Here is a 21495-nt window from a genome sequence, read left to right on the forward strand (position 1 = left end):
ATATTTCTGAAGTTACTCGCGAATTTCATTTTTACGAAGGTCGGCCAACAACTGTGGCCGACAACCTCAATCAGCCTAAAACTTTTGTACAATAGGCTACGCGCCGAGAAACTGGGGGAAAAAAGGAGACAAGAGCACGCGGGGACGTTAAGGCCAGTTCAGACACTTGCGTTCGACTGCGGTGCGTTCGGTTACGGAAGCGCGACTGCGGAACGATGCGGAGTGCGCTTGCGGATGGCTTGTACACACAGTTGTGTCGAAGCGCCGTCCGCCGCAGTCAAGAACCAATAGGAGCTTGCTATCGGCTCTTGCGGCGCACCAATCAAAACCACGACTTGCAGCGAATGAAGTCAAGCAACTATGATCACAACGAACATGGCGGCGTCCGACGGTAGCGTCGGTATGGCCGCGACTTCTCCGTGTTCGTCGGGGTTGTCGAGACTGGAAGAAACAGAAACCTGAGGAATCTCTTCCTAGACTGCGTGCGGGGATACATACATTGCACAGCCGGGCAGTGAGGCGAACTGGCCCCTGGTTGTGCGGGCTACCACCGCGATGATTTTGCTCCACCGGCGACGCCACCCCGGCCGCGAGTGGGTGCGCTCACTCCTGCGCTCCCGTGAAACTTTCGGGGAGTACCACCATCTGGTGCGCGGCATGCGCCTGGACAACGGCCAGGACTTCTTTCAATACTTCCGTATGACGAGGCAGACGTGAGTACGTAGAAGAAACTTCAGAAGCAGACGAAGAAGCAGACGTCCCCAACCGGAAAAACGGGACGAACCGGATGTAGTTGCCAGCGCCGCGCATGCGCTTCGGCGTTCTTTTTTTCGCGAATTGTGATTGGTCCACCGCAACCCACCGCACGCCCCTCCGCACTGGAAAGTTCAGCCTGGCCCAACTCTGCTGCGGTGCGTTGCGGAACGCCAAGCGTCGTCGGTTGCTAGGCGACCCGCTTCTGCATCGACCGCAAGCATGCCGTACCGCACTGGAACGCAGTCAAACGCAACTGTCTGAACTGGCCTTTAGCCTTCCGCAACGAAGAAGTTGCTACTGCGCTTGCGCGCCGATAGCCTTGAGTGTAAAGTTCCGGGTATCGTAGCGGGTTGCGGAGGGCCGTTGCGGGACGGCGAAAACGATCTACGAAAACTCCCTAATTTGTCTCCACTACACTCTGTTGTGAAAGACCTCGGAGTCCTACCGCCACAAGTGCACGGCCTTGAGCGTCGTCGCCGGGTGGTTCCGTTGAGCTTTGCCCGGACGCAAAACGTGGGTACGCCATGATGTCGCAAACTTACCCTCGTGCAGAGGGACGATGGGGCATTCAACGAAGGATTACCTGGCGACTCCAGACGACCCTATTTTTTGGTTCGAAGATGACCGGCGGTGGTGTTTACAAGTTTGGGACGTTAAGGCCAACGGAACAAAGTCGTCCCCCCCCCCCCCCCCCCCCCCCACACACACACACACACACACACACTCCTTTTTCGAACGTTGTTACGTGGTGGGGGAAGACAAGGGCGGGGCCTGTGACCGATTCACTTGTATCGAGCCAGCATAGGCTGGGAGTTGGGGATGACCGTTTTGCGAGAGCGAGAGAAGACGATGTGAAGTCTTTAAAATGAGCAGCGAGCGGCTGCGAGAGTATGCTCTCAGTTCGAACCTGTCGATATGTAAATAGTATTGTATCGAGCCTTGTATCGAGCCAGCATAGGCTGGGAGTTGGGGGATGACCGTTTTGCGAGAGCGAGAGAAGACAATGTGAAGTCTTTAAAATGAGCAGCGAGCGGCTGCGAGAGTATGCTCTCAGTTCGAACCTGTCGATATGTAAATAGTATTGTATCGAGCCTTGTATCGAGCCAGCATAGGCTGGGAGTTGGGGGATGACCGTTTTGCGAGAGCGAGAGAAGACGATGTGAAGTCTTTAAAATGAGCAGCGAGCGGCTGCGAGAGTATGCTCTCAGTTCGAACCTGTCGATATGTAAATAGTATTGTATCGAGCCTTGTATCGAGCCAGCATAGGCTGGGAGTTGGGGGATGACCGTTTTGCGAGAGCGAGAGAAGACGATGTGAAGTCTTTAAAATGAGCAGCGAGCGGCTGCGAGAGTATGCTCTCAGTTCGAACCTGTCGATATGTAAATAGTATTGTATCGAGCCTTGTATCGAGCCAGCATAGGCTGGGAGTTGGGGGATGACCGTTTTGCGAGAGCGAGAGAAGACGATGTGAAGTCTTTAAAATGAGCAGCGAGCGGCTGCGAGAGTATGCTCTCAGTTCGAACCTGTCGATATGTAAATAAGCAGAGTTTTACGAGATACCCTCCTGTTCCCTGGTCCTTCCCGATTCCTGATGAGGTCCTGCCGTGGCTAGGCTCCCTGCCGTACTCAAGCCCCGCACAACCGCTCGGTCCCAACAACTCGTCGAACGCGTCCCAATGCGAGAGTGAAACGCTTGACGCTGGCGTTCGAGTTCTAATGCCTTCCACGAGTGCAGTAGAGACAAAAAAAGCTGCTAGCTTTAGTTCTACCCACTGTAAGTCCATGCGTGTATCTCGCCAGTCACATGAAACTCGGAATTAACTTTCTTAATAAGGCTCAGCTTGACACGGTATCTTCTTACAAGTATTTAGGTGTACGTATAACTTCCAACCTCTAATGGAAAACACATGTTCAGTATATCACTTCTCATGCTAACCATATGTTAGGCTTTTATCAGGTGTGCATAATTTTTCATTAGCACCTGTTTCCCTCAAGCTAATTCTTTATAAAAAATCTAGCTCGACCGAAGTTAGAATATGCAGCCTCTGTCGGGGATCCCGTACAAGCCACTCTCACCACCGCGCTGGAAGGCATTCAAAATAGATCCGCTCTTTTTTTTTTTTTTAATGATTATTATACATCTAGCGTCACTTCTATGAAAACAACCTTGTCACTCCGCCCCTCTTCTTGCGACGTAAGTTTCCACGCCCCTCTTTATTTCACAAAATAAATTTTTATAACTCTGTGCTTCGCGACAAATTAATCACCGGTCCCTTTTATATTTCTGCTCGTCATGATCATCAGCACGAAGTTGAAATACCTATCGCTATCACATCTACATTCCATTCTTCTTTCCTTCCTCGCATAACCTTCGACTGGAACCACCTTCCCATACCAATTGCATCCATAACTGACACTGTACTTCTTAGGTCTGCTTTAGCAGATCATTTGTATTTTGTTGAGTGTGAATAACTATACATTTCACTGTTTTGATTCGAACTTTGCTCTCCCCCTCTGTAATGCCTCCAGGCCCTGAGGGTAAAGCAAACAAATAAATAAATAAGCCAAAGGTCGGCGTTCCAACGTCACCGTGGGCTCTCGTCTCTTCCTCTCTGTCAGTTTCTCGGCTCATAGCCGTCTCTCCTACGGCGCATGACTCAAATCGCAGCACTTACGTTCCTGCCTGCTGTACTTTGGAACCTGACCCTTTCCTTGTCTTACCGATAACTCGCCTGGAATGATCAGAGCCTGCGAACAACGCCTCTGACCCTATTATATACACGTAACGTTCTCCCACTCGTTGCCGTCATCAACCGCGCCATATGCCGAGCGCTCTTTGACGAGGTCCAGCTAGACACTCGTGGCCCTTCTGCGTCTGTGGAACGGAATGAACATGCAGGCCTCGTCCTCTAAGTGGTATTACTAGCTTTTTTGATGACCCAACGATGGGAGAGACGACCGAGACGCTGCCGGTGAATCAATTACCTCGTCGAGGTAGTCGATCCAGTCGACCTGGAGCGTGTGCCGCGGGCCCTGGTAGTACCGCTGCCGGCACGCGTCCTGGTAGCGGCGCACCTGTCGCCACATGTCGCCGACCGGTGGGAGGCTCGCCTTGCCCGCGAACACCCTGGCCGCCCACCGACTCTGGAGCTCGGAGATGGGCAGCAGCGCCCCGACGGGCTGCGCCAGGCCGATCAGGGCCAGCCCCGGCCGGTCGGGAGGGAACACCAGCTTGTACACGTCCACCTGACGAGAGCGGTGTCGAGTGTCACCATTGCAGTGGCTTCGAAACAAAAGGAGCTCACGCCAACCGTCAGCCAGCCCCCAGCCCCCCCCCCCCCCCCCCCCCCCGACAATATTAGCAGATAGTTTTCCTACCTTCGGGAGAAGGAGCGGAGTCCCCCCCCCCCCCTCCCCCCCCTTACTGCCATCGCTACCCCCCCCCCCCCCCCCCAACCCGTTCGAAGCGTGTTTGCTTCACACACATGTGTGCTTCGACCATGTCTGCAGCCAGTTTTTGTATGACAGGACCGCCATTCAGGAAGAAACACGCCTCAAAAACGCCCCGGTGTGTGGAAGGGCATGAGTACTGAGGTTAGAGACACCCTAAAATGAAAATTCTTTTTTTTTTTTTTCGTTCAACGATGTTCACTAAACGAACCACTGGCGACCACAATGTACGCAACATACGCCGTGCTCCAGATTCCCTCTTTGTGGGCCCTGAAACCATTTTCTGACGTTCACTCGATATATGTTCAGAATATCTGTCACAGCATTGTCGTTACCGCTACGCCAGAACAACTGGCCGAAAACATGCAACGACGCGGGCGTTTTGGCCAGCCTTCATTTAAACTAACCGGGGGGAGGAGGAGGAGGAATAAACGTCTTTATTTGCCTGCAGAGCTAGATCAAGCCTAGCCGGTGCGGTGAGAATGGCACGTGGGTCCAGTGCCGGCTTCCTATAGGGAGTATTCACTGGCGGCCATATCCGCATGCGCTGCTGCTGAGCGCGTGCTGACGGCGAGCTTCCGCAGTCCTTTTGGAGCGTGCATTTAGCACCATCAAGGTTCCCGGTCTTAGCAGGCTATTAATGTGAGCTCGTTCTGAGCATGCGCTCTAAACGTCGCCCTCAAATATGGCGTCCAGTGAATACCTCCTATACCCTCGATAACAGTTCGGCGTCTCGTCTGCTTCGTGCATGGAAACGCAGCCAAAGCACGACGGAAGGCAAGCGCGTGCTGGAGGAGGCCGGGCTTCAGAAAGACACGCTCTGCCGTTCTCAATTTGTCAGTTATTGGCGATTTGTATAACATGTTTTTGAACGTATATATATATATATATATGTTCAAAAACTTCGCCTTTTGACCGCCAGGCTCTGTGAATATCTGATTCGCTCGAGCAGGCGGGAGAGCAAACCTGTCACCACAGTTCTCTGTTCTAGTCGGTAGGTGCCGTCGATTTCGCTGGAGTCGCCAATATTCGCTGACGGAATCAGTATGGTATAGGGCGTCTCGAGGAAGTTAGTTGTCCGAGGGTAGGGGAATCGGTGGCCGAGTGGGCTAAAGCGCACACCCAGCTCGACGCGCGTGGAGCGAAAGCTCGCGCTGCAGAACCCATGCAGGGATCCTGGGCTCAATCCCCACCCCTGCCCTTCTCGATCTGGATGAGCATCGTACCGGCGTGCGGTCGTGTATCACTACTGCGTGAGTACGTTAACGACCCCAGGTTAGCAGTCGTATTGTACTGGCGAAATTGCTCATCTACAGTGTAAACCAGTGTCGCCCCATCCTGGCAGACCGACCTTACGCTGTATGAAGCACTGAACGTCCAATTTGACTTTTGATTTGTCCGAGGGACCATGTGCCGAACAGTGCGTGGCCAGACAGCACGCGCCGGACAGCCTGTGTCAAACAATCGATATACACAAGTAAATATTAACTGAATATTATTATCGAACGCGTTCGAAAGCGTTCGCCGAGTGCAGTGGAGGCAAGGGCACCTAGCCTTAGGGTCTACCCACTAATCCTTCCAACCAGAGCTCGGCGATCTGATGTCCCCGCGCGCTCTCGCCTCTTCCTCTCCCTCAGTTTCTCGGCGCAGGCACCCTAAGAATAGGTGCTGACGGCACGTGGTAAACAAACTCTCTTAGTTTGTTTTAATGCGAATGTTTGCTTTGAGCTGAGCACTTGTGTAGTTTTCACCGATATATGGAATTCTCTTATGACTGCGGATTGCCTCGAGCAATTAACAACACTCAATTAAAACGAGCGTTTGACACGACTGTCGACAGCAGATGGCACAAACAACATATATCATCACATAAAATGATGGAAAAAAAAGGTCAAAACTACATCGGATCGAATATGATCAAGAATAATAACTATAGTCACTGACGGTTTCAATAACGCAAGACCAGTCTGTCTATGCTGGAAAAAGCGGTGGAGAAATTGCATCGTGACGTCGCCGGTGGGAGGAGCTTAATCTCCATCGCCAACCAACTACATCGGAATAGAACTGCACCGTGACGTGTCCGGTGACGTCGCCGAACAGTGGCGATTGAGTTGAAACTACATCGTTATTTTTTCCCTACAGGGAATTTCGGAGAATCGCCGAGTAGGCTAGCGCACACCAGCTCGGAGCACGTGGAGCGAAAGCTCGCGCTGCAGAACCCCGGGATCGTGGGTTCAGTCCCCGCTCCTGTCCGTTTCGATCTGCTGGATGAGCATCGTACCGGCGTACGGTCGTGTACTGCGCGATGCACGTTAAAGAACCCGGGCTAGCAGTCGTACTGCACTGGCTAAATTGCTTATCTACAGTGGGTAACGATGTCGCCATGTTCAGGCAGACTAACCTCCTGCTGTATAAACAACTAACGACCAATTTTACTTTTTGACTATGTTTGACTGCGTTAGTGCAACTTCTCTCGTGCTGCACGAGAAAGAAGAAATGTTCCTTCGGGGGTTAAATTTGCGGTGAAGTAGGAAGAAAAAAAAAAAAGAAAAGAGAATATTTCCCTCAAGTTGGGTTTGTAGCAGAAGAGGAGGAAAAAGAAAATCAGTTGTTAGTTCCACGGTGTGTATGGTCTTTTCTTTATGTGTATATTTATTCTAGTTCAGCTGGTCTGACCTGAAGTAGTTGCTTTAAAAGAAAGCATGTATCTCTCTCTCTCTCTACCTGAAGTATGAACGAACTAGCTCAACTTAAGCCTGCTACCGTCGCTTGCTTGGCTTTTCGCTCAGCCAAATCGCTTATATGGGGTGCACTCAAATGAAAACACAATCGTATTAAATCCTGTAAAAGTATTTAGAATATTTATCGATAACGCCGCTGAACTTTCATCGCTCGAAGAACTTCCTTTTTGTGAGCGCCTTCTGTGCTTGAGTTTGTTGGAAACACAGCCACTTCGATCCGAGGCAATTGATGATAGCGTTGGTGACATCATCAAGTACGCGACTCACAGAGCACTGGAGAACACCAATGTTTTCGTCGCTCCCGACGGTTCCCTGGAAGCCGCCAGCGGCGTAAAAGCGTAGAGCTGCGAGGACTTGTTGTTCGACCGTCAGCACACGGTGCCCTTCAAGACAACGCTGGAGCTTTCCGCGAAGCTGTTCACACAGCCAGCGAGTCACCCCTTTGGTCAGCCGGTTATTCGTTTACAAACCTCACATCGCTCGTCTCGAAAGCATCCCGGTAATCTCTAAAAACTCAATCCGCTGGCGAACCCCAACAGTAGAGACGCATATGTTAGGGTCGCCATTTTTTACGATGCAGATTGATCTTCGGCTTCGCATCGACCACTCAGTTAACTGCATCGTCAAAGTGCATCGTGACGACATTTTGACGTCACCGCCAACTGCATCCTTTTACGAGCTTAGCTCGAACTGCATAGGGAAAAACTACATTTCAACGTCATGTCACGTGACCCGAGAGAAGAGCCAATCAGCGCCCGATGCAGTTATCTACATCATTCAGTTTGCGTTCCAGCATAGATAGACAGATGTGTCCCGGGCATTTTATTATCGCTACGCAGGCGAATGGGATTGCATCATTAACCGATAGGAATGTCGAAGAACGCGCGATGTTTCTTGCATCGTGAACTGTCACTTGCTCAACTTCATTCACGTGGCTCGCATCTTTGCCCGAGCTACTCTCAAAACCAGCGCGCGTAGATCGATAATGAATTCGTCAGAAGGAGGGAAAGCCCTCTATAGCTGTCTCCTTGTTCAACGCGAGGATTCGATCACCGGCAACGCCAGGCCTTATTTTCAGGGTCCCCCAGCCGCCGTGAAGTTCGCGGCCTTAACTTTCTTGGCGGACAGCTAAGTTATTGGTACAGTGTTCCACTTTTCGATAAGGTCAAAGAGAGCCTGGCTGACTGAATTAATAGGAAGCAATTACTTCCTTGATGGCGCGATCAGGCCGATCTTGGAAGTTAAGGAGTTTTCGCAGCAGCTGACAGAATGATTCTTTAGGCGGAGGTCAGCAAGACACAATAACTCATCTGAGGGCCGAGCGTTTAAGTGTAAAAATTACTACGGTAAGCTTTTAATTACAGGTTTGCCTCCGAGTAACAAATCACTCTATAGAAACACGTTCGCCGGTCTTCGTTTTCGAAGAGCACAGTAAGAGCCAATCATTGCGATCGACAGACTGAGAAGCGAAGTGTAACGTCTCGACCATGCAGAAATATCATTTGCTTTCAGGAACGGTACGACGCTTCGATCGTTTCGTGTCTCAGCGCAAACTGCATTTCTGCTGGGTCGAAAATATTCCCGGGTCGCCCTGTTTGTCATGCCTTCCTTTCGTCGATTGCACTCTGTCTGGCTCCCTGCGGACTATCGCTCAGACAGAGAGCATCCAACTTGAGGCCGAGCACGACGGAGGAAAAAAACACATGGCGATGTTCTACTGGGGCTCGCAAAAAGACTCCTGGAAGTTTAAGAGTGCACGGCAGCCGAGACAACTCGCTGGGGGACCGCGCGCGTACACATGATATATCTCTAAAGCCGCGGTCACAATGCTAACACGCAACACAAGAGACCGCCTGTAGTCACTGTCTGAGGGGCCCCTTCAATGAGGGTCTTGTCGAACTGGTCTTACAAAACCTGTCCGCACACATATGTATGAAACAAACATGCTTCGAACTTTGCTTGAGGCAAGATCATTCTGTCACCATGTCGTTAGCGAACGCCGTGTTTTTTGAGCGACGTACGAGCAGTGCGAATTCGGCTTTAGAAAACGTCAGTTGACACTGCAGGTGACTCCCAGAAGATTCCATATTTCGAGGTCTTCTTACCGGCTTCGACTAAATTTGTGTTTCGATAGGGGACATTGTAGTACCGAGTACACTCTCAAAAGTAATTGTGTCATTTGTTTGTTAAAACAGCGGAACGTTTGTCAGCCCCAGTGCGTCTGGTGTCTCCTATAGCTGTAGTTGAGCCATCTAGCCGGTGCAGTACGACTGCTAGCCTGGTGTCCTTAACTTGCACCGAGCAGTATCTTGATACACACGACCGCGCGCTGGTATACAAGGCTCATCAAGATCGGAATAGGAAGGGGTAGGGATGGAACCCGTAGGATCCATGCGTAGGTTCTGCAGCGCGAGCTTTTGCTTTACGTGTTCCTCTTCGTTAACACACACGGCCGCCGATCCTCCCTCTCTGTTACTGCGGGGCTTAAAGAAGATTATGTTTCAAGTTCTTACCAGCTTCGACTGTGTTCGTGTTTCGATAGGAAACATTAGAATTTCGACTACATACTTAAAAAGTAATTGTGCCGCGCGTTTGTTTAGACCGCGGGAAGTTAGTCCGTCCCGGTGGGGCGTCTGCAGTGTCTCCGCTATATAGACGAGAAATTGAACTAGCGCAGTAACGCATCTTTCACGCGCATCACGAAGTAGTAATCCTCGACCGCACGCGGCTCGTCCAGATAAATGAATCGGAATCGACAAATCACCGTACAACTCCGCACCTGGTTATCCTCGCCCACGTCCAGCACTCCGGGAGCCAGGAGGGGAAAGAGGACTCGGTAGCCCGTGGCCAGGATGACGTCGTCGAGCGGCACGGGCTCGGACTCTCCTTCGAAGAGAGCCCCGTCGGCCGTGAACCGCTTCACGGGCCCCTTGACCCTGACGGTGCCGCTGAGGATGCGGTTGGGCAGGGCGTCGTTGACCATCGGGTGCTGGCCGAAGATGCGGTGCTTGGGCCGCAGCTGGTACGCGCCGTGGTCGAAGCGCTGTTCGACGGCGCGCTCGCACGCCAGGCAGACGAGCCAGTAAGGCAGCCAGTGGAAGAGCACGTTGAGCAGCCGCGTCTGGTAGCAGGCGTCGAAGGGCTGGCCGCGGGGTCCCACGCGCCCGATGACCCACGACCCGCGTCGAGTGCTCAGCCACACCTGCGGGTGAAGGGCGCACATGTCTCTCGGTGGAAAACAAGCACTCGAGGGTGGATGAACGTGATTGGCACCAGCAGAGCCGCGGTCAAATGGCTCATTCATCGTACAAAAGACGCGGGCAACGTAAGGGATGTAAAGACGTTCCTTACGTCACTCAGAAAAGTCCACTGCGCATTCTCTTCGACCTTACACTGTTTCAGAGGATTTGAGATCTTGGAAAGGGCCCTAAAATAACTTCAAACTCGAAAGTGAAGCGTCGTCTGCTCGAAGCAACAGGCGGGGGTCCGCACGGAGCGGTCGATCGCGGGACGCGGGCGAACAGGACACGGAGGCATGAGAGGAACTCGAGTTACAGGACAACAATCTTTGACTTCACTGCGCTGGCGCGGATCGCGCGGGAACTTAAAGTTCTGCTTTTAGAGATTGTCTTTTTTTTTTTTTTACTGCGCAAATACTAAGTTTTTAAGTTTCGAATTTTGAGAGTAATGTCCATGCATCGTTTTCAATCGTTTCAAATAATAATAATAAAAAAAAAAAAGATTTTGACCTGTCAGTGCCCTCTTAGGCTGATACTGGAGCCAAGGACACAAGCACGAGAGCTCGAGGTCGCGTTTTGAGCGTTCTTCTGCAGAACGAGCACTCGCGCTACAAATGCACGTCTAATTTTCAAGCCCGGACCGCGTGTTAGCTCGCGCTTGTAGCTTTGGCTTCAGTCTCAGCTCAAAGGAGCTGTGCAACGATATTCACTTGGAATGTTTTTCACTATACACGAGCTTACTGGCACTAGTGGGAGTCAAGGATACTCGCACGCAACTCCGCTGGCCAAGACACTCCTTTGTTGCGGTGTAATTTCAAGGACAAAAGCGATCATTTTCATTCAATCTCTCCTTTGCGAAATTTCATGACGTAACGTGGGGATCCCAGTACACCCATATGACGATATTTGAATGCTGTTCATAGATTGGACCCGAGCGTTGCGTGGGCACTCGATTTGGGTTCGTGATAATTACTAACTCGAGAAGCATTCGGGTAGTGGCCCGTGTCCAATCGCTGCAACGACGACAATAGTCCAGCCATAACAATATCTGGAACTCAGCGCGTGCCCTGTGCTTTGCCAATCCCAGCGCGTGGCTATGATCTACATTGGCGGCATATAATCGGCTCCAGATCACGTGGCCGCTTGTCCTGGCTGCAAGTTGAGGGCGTGAACGCTGCTCGTTTTTCTTTAATTTTTTTTTTTCTGGAACTTCTATTGCGTGGGGTGAAAAACGAACGCGTGTTTCATAGGTCATTAATGTCAGGGATCCGTTCTAAGCAGTATTTGAGCAAACTACAAAATAGACCTTTCGAAAAAGGTTACTCCTGGCCGGTTCCATTTTTAGTGTTCGTGCGCGTGGCTCGTGATTTCCTCGCTTTCCGAAGCACTGAACATGCGTGTGCTTGGCTGAGGAAATCGCACGCTGGGCTGAGGACTCGTAAATATTGGAAAGGTGTATAATAAACCATTCTAGTATTTACAAGTACCTAACCCAGTGCGGGACCACGAGCTCGCACTTGCGCACTCGTGACGCACGTTCTAATGACACGCGCTCTGGTGTCGTGGCGATCTCCTGTCGCGCGCTGTCCTGTCGGCGCTCTAGTGTCATTCGCTCTCGTGTTATACAGTCCGACGAGGGACAGCGGACTCGCAGAAGATAAGGCGTCTATCCCGGTCGCATTGTCCACGACACGGGTCAGGCGAAGCGACAACGTCTCGACCTCGAAGTTGTCTTTCCGGCCCGCGAAGAAATGCACGCCTGGAGCACCAGGCGAGTCGCCATAATAACCCGGGACTGCCACTCGACCGAAACTAGGCCAATGCCAGGCGGAAAATGGAGCGGAGAGGGGAAAACAAAGAGGGGAAGCAATTACGGTTCACCGGGTGACTGAACTACGCGGAAAGAAACAGCTGCGCCACTATGTTTTTACATTCGTGCCCCGCTAAATAGAAACAATAAAAAAATTCGTTTTTTTTTCATGTTATTTACTAAAGTTACTGGTAGCTCAATTAAAAAACGCAGATTGTGGCGAGTTTCGAACAACTTTTATAGCTCTTCAGGCGATAAAATCGCGGCATGACATGGTGAAGAACGATTCACGAGGCAACAAGTTAAGTCTGGTGAGGTCATTTGCCTCCGCAAAATTATTTGTGAGAGCCCATCGCAATAACTGGCTCTCCCAATTTGTTTTTTTTTTTTTTTTTTTTTTTTTTTTGCGGGGGGAGGGGGGGGGAATGTACCTTTAGAATGTCAATTTATAAAGGCAGCTCGGCGAAAACGACGAGGCTGACAATATGCTTAAACATAAAAAAAAAAGTCTCCGCTTTGATTTTGAGCATATGGAGAAATATTAAGCTCACTGTCACAACGCGGACCGTTTCTTTTTTTTTTTTTTTTCTTTTTTTTTTAGGTTTAAGCATATTTTCAAATTTTCCTATTCGCCGATGTCCAATCTTAGATTTATGCAATTGGATCTGTTTTATAAAAAAAGTAAGCGTTTTAAAATATATATATTTTATATAGTGCATATCATTTAGGATTTAGGAAAGAGGATACGAAATAGTCCGCTATATTTTTTAAATTTTCGTACCGAAAAGCAGGTTTTAGGTCTTCTACACTCGTGTACTAGTTTCAGTTTGGCGCACTAAACGATATGCGATTAGGAAAATCCCAATTTATCCCAGACCACACTTCATTTCATGGTTCCTTTATTGCATGAGGTGTAAAGGTTCATCGAAGTACCGGCCTGGGAGTAATTAATTACAGTACGCAGCTACCTGCCCCGTATAGATTGTGGGAGACGAGGGTGGAAGACGACGGGGCAAGCTGTCGGCCGAGGAAACACTAGCTATACTCCGTTTCACCTTATGTTGTATTCGAGCCCCACCCCTGCCCGTCTCGATCTGGATGAGCATCGTACCGGCGTGCGATCGTGTATCACTACTGCGTGGTGCACGTTAAAGACCCCAGGCTAGCGGTTGTACCGCACTGGCTAAATTGCTTATCTACAGCGTGTGACTCGTCGCAACTTTAATGGCTGACCAACTACACGCTGTATAAATATACCCACAATCCAATTGTACCGCAGCGAAGGCTAGAAGCGCGAGCTCATAGCGTTGGCAGCTGCCCTTAATGCACGAGAGCTTGTGCCACCGAGATCTGCCCCAGAGCAAGGAGCTCGCGCTTGTAGCCTTTTCTGCGGTACATCATACGGTGAAACAGAGTATAGTGCCGGACAGAGCGTGCTGCGTGAGTCTGGGGCAGGGCAGGAACGATGGAGCCGGTCATGGCGATCCCCGGAGCGGTCCACCAGCGAGGTTCAGACCAGCACCGGCGTTAAAAGCGAGCCCTGGCCATACCGGCCTAGGCCACGACGATACGGAGTGGTTCCACAGCGAGACTCGAGTTATAAGAGCCCGGAACAGCTAGCCTACGCAGCGCTGGCGTGGGAAGGACGACCCGTAGGACAAGGGCCTATGTTGCGTTTTTCGGACTCCCACGGCGACAAGGGAGAAGGAAGTGACGTAGGTGTGAATGAACGCATCTTAGCAACACTACGCATCTTTCGGCTTATACCGATTTCCGCTTACTTTTTCTTTGTTTTCTTCCGCAGAAATTCGTTTTCAGCGACTCCACCAATCAACTTCCAAAAAGCGTTGTTGACGTCACTTCACTCTCCCTATAGTCGCCGTGGGAGTCCAAAAAGCGGAACAAAAGGCCCCTGGACAAGAACTCCGACTCCGAGCTCTGAACAAAGGGGGGCTACCAGGGTTGGCGAGCCCGAACTGCCGGCTCTCGAGGACGGGCAACCGGAAAGTACAGTAAACCCATTCGCTGTTTTCTCGTTGTGTTGTGTCACTCCTTGGGAGACCAGCGAAACACAGACCGATCGGGGGGCGATTATTATAGGGCTACCCCGCAAGATTAATCAAGTATCAAGTACATTATAAGTAAACGACAGATAATTTAGCGAAATGTAACAACAGTTGTTATGAATAAACGATGCAATTTGGAAGAAAGTAACTGTAGTTAAAGTTGCCACCCCGGAGAAATGAATTGCACGACTCAATTGTGTGTCCCATAAAATAATCACTTATAGCGCACGTCACGTAAAATAGGCGATTTATGTTTAGTTCGTACTAATTAAAGCAACAAAGGTTTAAAAAAAATGTAAAAAAAAAAACTAGGAAAAAAGAAGATGGGTCGTTTGGAGAAGCGACTGTGGACACAAAATGGTGTTTGTCGAAAAAAATCGTTCTTTTTTAACTGTTTTCAACGCTTATGCAGCTACCAAAAAGCCGTCACGTGCATCTTTCCCCTTCTTTAGAATCAGTGTTGTCTCAGGCGATCATTCTGTAGTCAGTCACAGACAACATCAGAAACGTAAGGCATGGCATAACCCCGAACATCTCATTATCGTATCGCAGCCAGTGAGAGGGCGGCAATGGCCTAGAAGAACACCTTGGGACGAATCAGCAAGAACCGCGAACAATAAGCACCGCCATCCTCTTCCCCTTCATTTGTCCTCCCTTGCTCGTGAGAGTTGTACACTCTAAAAAACGTCTGTGCGTCTACTTTCACGCACAACACTCGGAGAAACAATCAGCGCAACAGAGGCACCTCAGCAAAAGACGATGCCGAAACATATGTTTAGACCAAAAAACGCAGTCTGAGTTGTGACATTAAGCAATGCAAAACGTCACGCTTGCATTGCTTAATGTCACAACTCAGTCTGTGTTTTTGGTCTAAACATATGTTTCAGCATCGCCATTCGCTGAGCTGCCTCCGTAATTTGCGCTGATTGGTTCTCCGAGTGTTGTGCGTGAAAGTAGACGCACAGACTTTTTTTAGAGTGTATACGGGGAATTGCAACAAGTATCAGTTTGAATCAGCGGCTTAGACTTTCCATTTTCGCGGGGGGGGGGGGGGGGGGGGGGGGGCGGTTGCTGCGCGTTATCTTTTCGCCAGAACTGGAGATTGAAGCTAACGAAAGCACGCTGGGATTCCATTTCCCATGTATTTTGTCAATAAAGGCAACGTGGGCGTTATTTTGTTTACATGCCGCTACTAGAAGCTCGTTACATGGCACGTAAACTGCGTTTCGGTAACGATCTTGTCCCGGGTCCGGGGGGGGGGGGGGGGGGGGCTCTGCACCCCCCCGGATTTCACCTGGGGGGGGGGGGGGGGTCACGATGACCCCCGTAGTCTACGCCTATGGTTTGAATAACTTGCACTTAGCCACCCTAATCACGAAAAACCAGACACACACTAAAAAAAAAAAAAAAAAGAAACGTTGAAGCACAACCGCTTGGGGCTTTTGAATGTTCGTTATCTTGCTGCGGTGCTCTTAAATCAAAAAGCACTTTTCTACAGCCTAGTCGTTCGGTGCGGTCGGGATCGGGTCAGGATATAGGTTGTGCCGATCCGCGTCCTGGGATACAAACATGTCACCAACGTACATGTACGGTATCGTGCTATCCTCGTCACGCCTCGTAAGACTTCTGGCACTTCAGATTCAGACTGTGAAGTTCGCCTTTCATACGCCGACGCGTTGCGTGTGCAATTGCGGCGCATGTCGCTGCGTTTAGTCACGAAGTTATATCACGAATTCACCGGAAAATGATTTCTTAAGCATATCTGTATTTTTTTTCTTTTTTTTTTTTTTTGCGTGTGTGAGTGGGAGGGTGGGGGATTTTAATAAACACAAATAAAACCAGTAAAAAACGTTCTTTGAGCACAAAATGAAATATGATCGACGTCTTTCTGCTGCAACTGGCAACGTACGAAACGTAGGGCGGGGCCTGCCATGCTCACGCTTCCTGTGGTTCGTCTTTCGGCGATCTTATCGGATTGTAATATTGCAATTTCATCGCCACGACCCGCATTTTTTGAAGTGTCAGTGGCTAGATTCATTCACGAACAGCACCACAGAACGTGATGCTCCGACTCCTACGTCATAAGTTGATAACGCGAACGTTTTGTGAGTATTTTCATCGAATGGAAGTCTCGACACCGGCCGTTTTCGACGCGGTCGTCTACGTGTAAACACGCGAAGCCCAGACGAGGGGGGAGCGCGACCCAGTTTCAGAGTGTACACCGACGATCGCCTCGATCGTGCACGGCCGCGGACCGGTTTGAAGGAAGACGCCGCGGCCGCGCGGCCGTGACCGCCAGCCGCCAAGGGCATCGTACGGAGCTCACCTGTCTGGCGACGCCGGCCAGCTCGACGGCCAGGTCTCCGGCCGAGTTGCCCACGCCGACCACGAGCACCCGGCGATCCTCGAAGCCCCGTGGAGTCCGGTACTCCTGCGAGTGGAGCACGCGCCCGCGGAACTCGTCGTCGAGCCCCGCGAACCGCGGCCGCAGCGGATGGGCGTGGTGCCCCGTGCACAGCATGACGGCGTCCACCAGTTCGCTCGTCTCGAGCCCGCTGGCGAGGTCCCTGACGCGAAGGGCCCACTTGCCTCCGGCGCCTTGCCTGACGTCGGTCACCTCGTGGAGGAGCAACACTCGCTCCGCCGCTCCGCTGCTCCGGCCGTACTGCTCGATGTAGCCGGCCATCAGCGAGTTGTGCATGTAGTTGGGGAGTGACGGGTCCGGCGGGAAGTCGCTGAATGCGGACATCTCCTTGCTCGAGTTGATGACCGTCGAGCGCATCACGCACGCCCTGCCGGTCTCCACCTTGTCCGTGTAGTGCCAGAGGCCGCCCAGGACGTCGCTTCGCTCGTAGCACACCACATCTAGATCTTCTTCGAGGCATGCTTTGACGGCGGTCAGACCGCTGGCTCCGGCGCCGATGACGGCGACGCGAGCCGCCGGCGCCCGCGCGACCTCACCCGTGTTCGAGGTGGTGCGCGGCATGGCGGTTGGCGGTCGGAGCAGCGCTGCCTCTTTTATGGCCTCGGTCACGTGCACGCGTGCGCCCCCCTCTCTTCCCCCCCGCTCTGGGATCTGACGACCCGTTTTTTCGGGGGCTGGCCCGGATGGCGGAAACGTGCGCTCAGACACGTGGTCATGCACCTCGCAATGTACACATTGGGGGACACGAACTCGGGAAGGTCGACGAAAAACACAAACCAAAACGCGTAACCGAAAAAAAAAAAAAAAAAATATATATATATATATATAGAATAGTTTGAGTGAAAATTTAATTAAAATCGTGAGGTATTCATATAATTGCGTGGTAGCTTGGGGAAAAAAAAAAAAACTGAAATGGAAACATGTTACACGAGTGAATGTATTGCAGAAGTGTGTTTCTGTTCGGTAAATTTTGTCATGTGGCCTTTCGAAAATAGCGAGCCACGAATCGGACGTTGCGATTTCCTTCCAATATTTCGATTCGTATCACTTCGTATCTTCAGCGTTATTCACACACCTATAGCACGCAGAAGTAGCAAGCGCTTCTAAACGATGTTATTCTCGCGCAACCAGTGGGATTGCATAAAAAAAAGTATAGAGCCGAGGAAATTTTAGCATCCTCCGATAAGAAATATGGAGCACCACTAAACAAATGACAATTAATCGTGACTTTTGATTCCTAAGTTCTGAACCTTAACTTCGTTGCTCCCTACAGTGGTGTGGTTGGGGAAAGGGGTGTGGGATCGTTCGAAAGAAGATATCTTGAAAGCGGAGCAGTGCTGATTTTCCTCACAAGAAATCGGGGAAAACAAAAACACACAATATGGTGCTCAGGAAAGAAACTCTGCTGTGGTCATCAAACCCAGAACGATGTTAAGCTGAAGGAAGAGAAAAAATGCCTTCCCTCACGCGTTTGGTATCTGACTTGATCGGAGCAACATACCAGCTGCTTCCTGACTTGTATGTTTAGTGTGTAACCTTTTTCTAGACAAAAGCAAGTTATACCTTTTTGGTCGATTCGGTGAATATTGCTCGTAGTGGGGGGGGGGGGGGGGGGGGGGGGAGGTGAGAGAGAGAAGAACATATTGACAAAAGTGAGACTTCATCGTTGTAACGACGCAATGAAGTTATATAATTGCGTTGTTCTATAGGTCTCGCTTTCGTAGTTATGCTTTTTTTTTTTTTTTTTTTTTTTACAATTTAGTACGCTAAATGTTCACCGAATTCTTTTAGGTCTATGGCTAACCTTTCTCCCTGCTAGTCAAAACTTTCTTTATTTTTTTTGTATTTTTTTAACCGAATACTTTGGAGTAAACATTCCCTTTTTCAGTAGGACGTCACGCCCAGAAAGTTGTTAATGTATGTACAAGTGGAATCTACTTTTACTGGAAAAACATATCGCGCTTACTTCAAAACGGAGGTCGTCGGGTGTCGTGACTACTATAAATATTTCTAGAAACTAACACCGGGGGTCTGAAAAGGTAGCGGAACAGCGGTGCTTACGAAGCGAGTCTGACGCACGTTGAAGAAAGAAGACGTGTACCTAGAAGGTACTATATGGTTATTACGGTTTTCACAGCGGAAGCATCAGAAACACGAATGCAAAAGAAGGCAACTCGCGATTTCGTATGCAGCCCGGCCTGGGTTCACGCCTTCGCCTTTTCTGTTTACGCGCACACGATGAAACCGAGGACGAATAAAATAGAATGCGAAAAGTGAGAAACCTGCGTAAAGCAAGAAACGCGCGTGTTTTATTTCTTTTGCTTTTTTCGCAACGAAGTTTGCAAAATCGTAAACACATCGGTCCATAAAAAAAAAAAAGAAAAAAAAAGAATGGAGTCATGTCAAGTACAGCTTGTCAGTAACTTGGTGTCACAAAAAATAGCACAAAAACGTTTCCGTTTTGTGAGTACGTCATACTTATCCATATTGGTCCAGTCCCCGAAATGATGAATTTGTTTTGTTTGTGGATAAAAGTTGATGACATATTCATATATAAACTGCCAAATAAAAATTTCAGCGACCGTGATTTTTTATTTTGTTTTTTCGTGTGACAAAAAGTTAATAAAATTCAAATCTATATTAAATGTAAATTTCTATTCACATTCTAAATCATATCAAATCAATTCAAATCAAACAAGATTAATTCACCACATTGTACGTACACTCTACAAGGAAGCCAAAAAAAAAAGAAAAAAGAAAGTTGCAATGTTGCAGTTGTTGTCGGGTTCGTGCCCACTGAAACAACACAGGGCAGAGCAGCACCTACACAAACACAAGCGGAAAACACAATGAAATTGGCTTAGTTGATCAGAAATAGGAAATAACGTGCACTTTCTGACAGTAAATGAAGTGAACACTCTTACGAGGAGGTAATATCTAAAGCTGACATGTGAAAGTAATATCTAAAGCTTGCAAGTGAAACAGATATATAAATATATATAAACTGATATATATATATCAGAGTACACGTTTGGCACGTGTACTCTGATAAAGAAAAAAGTAGTTGTCAAGATGGCCCCCCAACACACACACACACACACACACACACGCACACGCAGACACTCTCCTTTGCGTTCTTTTTGTTTTTGACAATTTCCGTCTTGAATATAATCTTTCCTTAAAAAAATGAAAACCGTTTACTACTCCCTGTAACACCGAATTAGAGCGCAGCTCTTGAGGAGGAGGAGGTGGAAGGGGTACTGAGGGGACAGTATACCCCTCCTCCCTCCTCCTCACCTCCTCATCCTGCCTGCTACTCCTCCCTCCGAGCGGCGTCGCCGTCGCCGTCGGCGTAACCGTCAGGTCACGAGACCTCAGGGGGTCACGTGACCTCACGGGGTTCAGGTGACCTCATAGTTACGCCGACGCCGCTAAAGCCGGAAACAAGCGCCTAAAAGCTGGGCTCTAAAAAAAAATTTAACTGCTTAAAAAAAAAATAACACCTTATTTTGGCATTGTTTGTGAGATTGTGATGCCCAGAAGAGGTGTATTTACTTCTATTAGTGAATATTAGTGTAATTTCAATTTCATAATGACGAGTCGATACTGTGAAATTCAATCAATTGATTTCAATCTCCAGTGTTTACTGAGTTAAAGTTGTCGTAAAAGGAGAAAAATTTCATTCTAACTTTCTCCTGCTTTCAATTTTTAATTTTTTTTTATTGTAGCTGTTTTCTCAACTTTTGTTTTCTTGAACGGGGGTTGCTGAATGCGCAAGAAATTAGCACCTGTTAGACTACATTTGTACATATATATATATATATACAACACAGGCACTTCACACCATCGTACGTGGTCTTCGAGGAGGATATGAACGAATATGTGCAGATGAATGAACCGTACTTAATCCAATGAATCAAAGAATTAAAGTTTCCAGGAACCCGCCGAAAGCCAAAAATTGGCTTTCGGCCTGGCTCCTGGCTCCTGGCTCCGCCAATTTTCGGCTTTCGGCGGGTTCCTGGAAACTTTAATTCTTTGATTCATTGGATTAAGTACGGTTCATTCATCTGCACATATTCGTTCATATATATATATATATATATATATTTAAATAGATAAGTGTCCGTCTAAATCTTTACGCACGACTAAAGTTTGTTAACTGCGCGCTGTTTATTAAGCCACGAATCATTCCACCTTTACAACATCGCAGCCTTTCCTTAGTACAATTGTCCGCGTCTGAGTTGGCATAAACGAAATAAAAACATGAAATTTTAATCCCCTTCTTCGTCCTTGTTTATTCGGCGCTTTCCATTCAGTCATTAGAGATTCCTCGAAATATTAACACAGCTTGCGACCTTTATGCCATCTCACTTCAAGCAATGATATCCGACCCCCCGACCCTTTTCTTATTTTTTTGTTGTCAGTCTTGTAAGTTCAGACTCAAAATAAAATGTGCGCTTATATTTCGCGTCAAGAGATCGGCATTAATTGTCTAGCAATTTCTTTTTTTAAGCGAGGAGCCGGGGGGGGGGGGGGGGGGGGGTTACCCGCGTTTGCGTACGACAGATGTGCCAAATCGGTTTTTCCGTACGCCAAAATAGACCTTTCCGGAAAATTCCAGGAGGCCACTCGGCCAGTGAAATTGTGGGGTTGCTCTGATATGAAAGTAGTTACTCGTGCCGACTCGAACGCTTCGTATATTTTGGAAGTGACAGGATTCATTCTCTCTTATCATCCAGAGCTAAGAAACACGCAACAAAAAATGCTAACACAGAAGGAGGCCATCACACACTTTCTTTTTGCTTTCCTTCCGCGTTCTCTGCGTCCTGCAATCCAAAGATGTTCAACCTACGTCAACATCGTCTTCGATTTCTGGATTATTAGTAGGGTCTTTTAGCAAACCGTTGCCGTGTTCGGCGTGTACCGCACTACCAGAGCCTTTGAAGCATGCTTTTAAGCGCGGGCCCCGCGGTCACGGTGCCACCCGGGCGCGGTCTTAAAAGCATGC

At 49.1% G+C, this 21495-nt stretch overlaps 1 protein-coding gene across 1 annotated transcript; it reads right to left on the bottom strand.

The window, feature by feature from the left end:
* Positions 1-3741: 3741 nt before the first annotated feature.
* Positions 3742-17048, bottom strand: LOC8050576 (flavin-containing monooxygenase 5; the record flags this gene model as incomplete). Its single annotated transcript, XM_042291345.1, is given in 3 exon segments — positions 3742-4002; positions 9727-10149; positions 16389-17048. Coding segments are annotated over 3 exon segments (1344 nt in total), but the record flags the coding sequence as incomplete, so codon positions are not given.
* Positions 17049-21495: the final 4447 nt, after the last annotated feature.

Source organism: Ixodes scapularis, unplaced genomic scaffold (genome assembly GCF_016920785.2).
Source record: "Ixodes scapularis isolate PalLabHiFi unplaced genomic scaffold, ASM1692078v2 PGA_scaffold2__306_contigs__length_199485367, whole genome shotgun sequence".
NCBI lineage: Eukaryota > Metazoa > Arthropoda > Arachnida > Ixodida > Ixodidae > Ixodes > Ixodes scapularis.